General features: G+C 47.3%; 1 protein-coding gene across 1 annotated transcript; it reads right to left on the bottom strand.

Annotated features, from left to right (window-relative positions):
• Positions 1-1,401: 1,401 nt before the first annotated feature.
• LOC127195059 (p53 apoptosis effector related to PMP-22-like) lies at positions 1,402-4,685 on the bottom strand. Its single transcript, XM_051152500.1, has 3 exons — positions 4,643-4,685; positions 3,425-3,483; positions 1,402-2,390 (listed from the first exon to the last, which is right to left on the bottom strand). Exons 1-3 carry the CDS (start codon positions 4,683-4,685, stop codon positions 1,833-1,835), a joined length of 660 nt encoding a protein of 219 aa, XP_051008457.1. The 3' UTR covers positions 1,402-1,832.
• Between the last annotated feature and the right edge of the window lie 1,224 nt (positions 4,686-5,909).

Raw genomic sequence — 5,909 nt, 5'->3', positions numbered from 1 at the left:
GGGGGATTTCATTCAGGTCCACTGCAAGATAAGCAAATACCACTGAGACATCTCTTCGGGCCCTAGAATCCACTTCTTAAAAAGAGGATTTGTGAAGGAACAGGACGGGAGCCTACCATAGAGGTGCTCGGAAAGACTCTGCCCAGCAGGGCATCCAAGCAGATGCTGAGACTCACAGCCAAACTTTGGGGGTGGAGTGCAGAGAGTCTTATGGAAGAGTTGAGGGATAGAAGGACCTGGAGGGACAGAAGCTCCACAAGGAGATCAGGGGAGCCACCAGATCCGGGCAGAGGAGGGTGGGGGGCTGCAGGGACTGATGCACCAACCAAGGACCATGCATGGTGAGGACCTAGACCCTCTGCTCAGATGCAGTAGGTAGGCAGCACAGTCTCCTTGTGGGTCCCATAATATAGGGAATAGAGGCTACCTCTGACATGGACTCTGGCCCCCATAGGTTGATCACTTCTCCCTGGCGGGGTGGCCTTGCCAGGCCACAGAGGAAGAGGAAGAGGATGCAGGCAGTCAGATGAGACTTGATAGGCTGGGGTCAGATGGTAGGGGAGGAGGGCTTCCCCTTTCTGAGGACTAGGAGAGGGAGGGAGGGAGGGATGGAGGGAGGGACTGGGAGGTGATTGGGATGTAACATGAAAAAAAAATTTTTCTTTTTTCAGGATTTGAACACCTGGTTTATTGGGGGAAGCTGGTAATGAACACTGCAATGGTCTTTGTCACAACTTACAAAATAATGATCTAATATTTAAAATAAGCTGATTTCCATTATGTAAGTATAAATGGTAGTAATAATAATAATAATAATAATAATTCCAGTATGTATCCAGAGAAAGTCATTCCCAAATTTTCCTCTTGTATGTATTACATCTGATTTTAGATCTGTTTACCAAGGAAGACCAGGTTTTCAAGTATATTTAAGTTTCTGTTACAGTTAAAATCTATTCCAGCTGTCTATCAGTACAGTTCAGTTAAGCTGGGGTGACAAATTGACATTTCTTCTCCCAGAATGTTTGAATGGCACTGCTGTGACAGTTTCTCCCTTGTATGCCTTCCTCCCTGACTTCATCACATCCATCAGTCAGGAGGAATTAGGCCTGGTCCATCCTCTCATTCTGTCCATGTTGGTTCTAAACATATACACACAAGACTGTGCACATTTGTTAAATGTGGCTCCTTTCTACACCCTACCCCTCTAAACTACATTAAAATAGAGAATTTTACCTTAGCATTTCAGTAGTGACAGAGGCCTGATTATTATAACTTGCTTTGGTCACATTAGAACACTTTCCCACACGTCAACACAACGCTTAGCCAAACAGCAATTGTTCAAAACATTCTCACAAACAATGCTCATTAGGTAATGAAAAACTCAAAAAAATTTTTTTTACATTAATTTCAGAATAGTTGTTCACTGAAATTTTACAAGTAGCACCTCTTCTCTTTAGCCCTTAGTAGAACAATCTATTCTATCCAGAAAAATAGAAGCTTGGTCAAATTATTAAATCTCAGTAGCCACTTCATTTCTACTTTATTAAGTTTCACAGGCATGCTTTTTAACAAATGCAGTTTAAGTGATATATATTTGCTATAAGGAGAAATCAGCGTATACTTAGCAAACAGAAACATGTCTTTTTAACGGCATAAGACAAACATAGGACATAAAGCTTAATACTATTTATGAAGCATTTTCCTTAGCATTTATTCCAGCATTTCTGATCATATGAACACTGCCCAAACATAGGTTCCTTGTAGCTTGAAGAACAGTTTCTTCCTTTGGACCCATCTTGCAGCAGGGCTTTTCTCTGGCTCTCCCTCCAACATTACGCAGGTAGGTAGAAGTACCTGGGCTTGGCCCGGCCCATAATGTCATCCTTGTAGTTGGGGAGGCAACGGAAGAAGAAGGAACAGCCGATCAAGATGATTGTGGCTGCCCATCCAAAGCCATAGGCCCAGTTGTAGATGTAATTGACAGCAGGATTATCATGAAGCATGAAGGTTTGTGTGTACTTCACGGGATAGATGACTAGGGAGATTATCTGGAATACAGCAGCCAAGGCGAGGAGGCCTCCAATAACTCTCAGGAAAATAAGCATCTGGGGTCCACACAGGGTGAAGGAGGAGAGGATGAAGCAGATGACCAGGAAGATGAAGCCACAGAAAAGCGTGGCAGCAGCTGCTCGGCCCCATGCATAGTGCATGAGGCTCTCGCAGCCATCGTCGTAGGAGCCGCTGCCGCCGCCCTCGTTGAAGCACCTCCACCAGAGCGAAGAAGTCTGGATGTGGGTGCTTGACAGCAGCCAGCCGCGGCCCGAAAGCGCGGCGATGTCGAAGGCGATGGCACTGAGCAGCAGCAAAGGCAGGATCCACCTGCAGCGCTCCTGCAGGCCAGGCCGCAGCCGAAAACTTTTTTTAAAAATCAAAATAAATCATAAAAAAGAGGATTTAGAGTGTGTGTGTGTGTGTGTGTGTGTGTGTGTGTGTGTGTGTGTTGTTTTGTTGAGACAGGGTTTCTCTGTGTAGCCCTGGCTGTCCTGGAACTTACACTGTAGACAGGGTGGACGCAAATTCTTGAGATCTGCCTGCCTCTGCCTCCCAAGTGATGGGATGAAAGGCATTTGTATGCCACCACACCGGGCTAAAAGGATTTAGTTTTATTTTTAAAAATTACATGTGGGTGTATGTGCTTGTGTGTAGTATGTGCGAGTGAGTGCAGCTGCCCATGAGACCAGTGGCAGTGGATCCTCTGGAGCTTGAACCACCTGACATGGGTGCTGGGAACCGAACCCGGGTCTTCCGCAAGAGCAGTAAGTGCTCTGGACTGCTAAGCCATCTCTGGCCCCTAGAATCCACTTCTTACGGAGCACTTGCAAGGCCATGTTTTGCATTCAACCATCACAGGCACCCTTTCCTATCTTAGGTTCTCAGGGTTAATCCCAGTGCCTGGGGACTGAGTGGAGCTGAGCCAGCAGGCTTGCAAGATTAGGTCCATCTGCTCCATGCCCTGCCTGCTGCTCTGGGGCCTCTGGGGACTGTTCCCTCCACCCTGAAGGATTGTGGGAAACCGATTTCAATCAGTGGCACCCTGCCTCAGAGCTTCGGTCTTCCTCCGGTGGAACCAGAAAACTGGGGGCTCGGTCTTGAAAAAAGACACCACGCGCTCACACAGAGCCGAGCCACCACCTTGGCAACGCCTGTGATCTCACTGCAGTTTAGGCTCAGCCTTACCCACTCCACCCTAGAAGCAGCCAGAACCTGGCTTCTTTTGGGGGCTTCTCCTTCACTCCACGGTGCTCCAAGCAAAAACTTCCTAAGTTGTGGTACGCAACACCGTTCGGTAACTGAATGTATGAGTCAGCGGTAAAAGGCTTCCAAACACACAGGGACTGGAATGAATTCAAACTCAGGTCTGTACCGAATCCAAGGTGGCTCTGGCGGCAGTCACCCACGGTGCATTGTGCAACTCCACGGCAGCTGAAGGTACCACAGGCCCAGTTTACACCGCACATGCCATGCAAGTCACTGAATGCTGCCTGAGATGCCTCACAGCGGGGTTGAAAGCATTATCTTAGGAGAGGCGGGTGTTTCACAAGCATCACGGTTTAATTACAGGAAGCAAAGAATTTTAATGTTTTTCTCATCATACCTCAGCATATTTCAAATTATAGTTATCTGGATTAAAATTGGACAAACACAGGTTGGGTGTGGTGGCGCACGCTTTTGATCCCAGTGTGGGAGGCAGAGGCAGGCAGATCGCTGTGAGTTCCAGGCCAGCCTGGTCTACAAAGCGAGTCCAGGACAGCCAAGGCTACACTGAGAAACTCTATCTTGAAAATTAATTAATTAATTTAATTACTTGGACAAATACATCCAACTAACTAGAAATCTGCTTTTGTTGCTAATAAGTGGTCAAATTATGTGTATACTAAGTCTTCAATTCTTTTCTGACCAAGAAGAGACTTGATACCCTATGAGCATATACAGGGGGAGGAGGTCCCCCTCAGGCACAGTCATAGGAGAGGGGAGTAAGGGGAAAATGGGAGGGAGGGAGGAATGGGAGGATACAAGGGATGGGATAACCATTGAGATGTAATATGAATAAATAAATAAAATAAAAAATTTAAATTTGTAAAAAATAAAAATAATTCTTTTCTGAATTGTTATTAGGAAATGTTTTGATTTGTACGACTATTTTAGATACCTAGAGTCACATAAAATTTTTTCCTGGGTAGAAAAGGTATTGCCAGTGGAGAAAGCTTAGGAAGCCTTGCTTAGGGTCACCTGATATCAGTGTCACTCTCTAAAGCGCCTCCCCCCTCCCACTCAGCACAAGATCTTCAGCCCTTGGGGGCTCTGGTGTGTAATGTGCCTCAGCAGCTGTGTTGGGCGCCACCTCCAACCCCAGACAAAACTTGGTCCCAGATCCTGTAGGGAGACTCCATTCCGCAGAAGCCGAATCGATCAAAACTAGGTTTATCTGACGTTCCGAGAAGGCAGGAGGGTATCAAACACAACAGCAGCCCCAGGTGCACTCAGGACAGCACTGGCATGCACTCCTGCTTCTTCTGCCTGGCGACCGCTGCCCTGGTTCGAATCCTCTGGGGCGCGGTCTACACCACCTGTGGCCTCCTACCAAAGTCCAGCCTTTTCACAGCTGCTGCCGGTGAGCGGATCATTGCACTTCCTCACCTGCTTCCAGCAACCTTGAGGCCCAGGACTACCGGCCGGAAGCAGAGACATAAGATGCGCCTGCGCTAAGTAGCAAGCTCGCTTCGAGAACCCCTGCCTCAAGGGCTCTGTACACCAAGCACACCGAGTTCAGGCGGACTGAGCCTGCGCGGGACACCGAGCCCTGGGCGGGGCGTGCGCTTTGGCCAGCCCAGGGGCTCCGCGCGTGCGCAGGTCTAGGGCGGCGGCTCAAGCATCGGGTGGGCATCCTCTATCCCTTCCCGGTGTACCCTAGAATTCAGCGGAGAAACACGGCCGAGGTAGGTTCTTAATGGAAAGCTTAGACAGCTGGACCGCAGGTGAGGCTGGACATGTTAGGCAAAAGATCTTCCATGCATGTGTCTCCTGCGTACTGGGGCCTCCGCCCCCTAACCTAACCCTGACTTAGAGTGCCCTCTCGAAGGGTCTATTCCAGCCTCCTTTCTCAGCAAGCCCTTTTCCCCAGAGTCCCTCCACTGGCTCCCAGAGCCACGCCCTCTCAGGACCACGCCCACCTGTTTTCTGCATCCTGAGCCACGCCCCCCCACGTCTCTAAATTCTTGGCCTCAATGTCTCACCCAGTTGACCTGGGTTGTCTTCTTTCTTCCAGGTACGCACCTAATTCTGTTCCCAAGCTTTTCACCGAAGGTGTGACTGTAAATTATTTGTAATTCTAATTGTTACGAAGTATGAAGCCCAGATCCAGAAGTACAGCGGGCGTTTAAACACATAATTGATGTCGTAGAAGTTAATTCAGAGCCAATAGGATTGCACTGCCCCTGAAAACACAAAATTAAAAAGTAGGAGGGTGTTCGGTCATGCAGATTTCATTTCTGCCAGTGGAACAGGTCAACTATGAAGCAAGGGGTTTAAATTCGAGTTTAAGCTGTTAATAATTCCTAAAATTTTTTTGATACTGATTTATTTTAAGTAAAAATAGGCTCCAGAGGAACAAAATTAATACCTAACAGAATAAAGAAGGAAGCACACAGTATTTGAAGTTTTTAATTTTTAAAGCCCTCTAAAGAATTGTGATGGTGAACTCCAGTCCTGTACCTTGCTTTACACACACAGTGAACTGTAGAGCTGAAAGGAATTTAATTATCAAGCAGTATAACAAACACTTGTGTTTCTCTTTTTTTCAAGTTGCCATGGAAGGGGAAATGAAATAACAAAGCGGCAGTAATGAAGCC

The sequence above is a fragment of the Acomys russatus genome, chromosome 11, assembly GCF_903995435.1.
Source record: "Acomys russatus chromosome 11, mAcoRus1.1, whole genome shotgun sequence".
NCBI lineage: Eukaryota > Metazoa > Chordata > Mammalia > Rodentia > Muridae > Acomys > Acomys russatus.
Note: the sequence above shows the minus strand (reverse complement) of the source record. Positions and strands in the feature narration are given on the sequence as shown.

Excerpts from the sequence above, each read along its gene's own strand:
- LOC127195059 (XM_051152500.1), bottom strand. The coding sequence starts at position 4,685 with ATGATCCGCTCACCGGCAGCAGCTGTGAAAAGGCTGGACTTTG. Across the intron at positions 3,484-4,642 it reads TGTGAAAAGGCTGGACTTTG|CTGCCGTGGAGTTGCACAAT; the intron begins GTAGGAGGCCAC and ends TGGTACCTTCAG. Across the intron at positions 2,391-3,424 it reads CCAGAGCCACCTTGGATTCG|GAGCGCTGCAGGTGGATCCT; the intron begins GTACAGACCTGA and ends CCTGGCCTGCAG.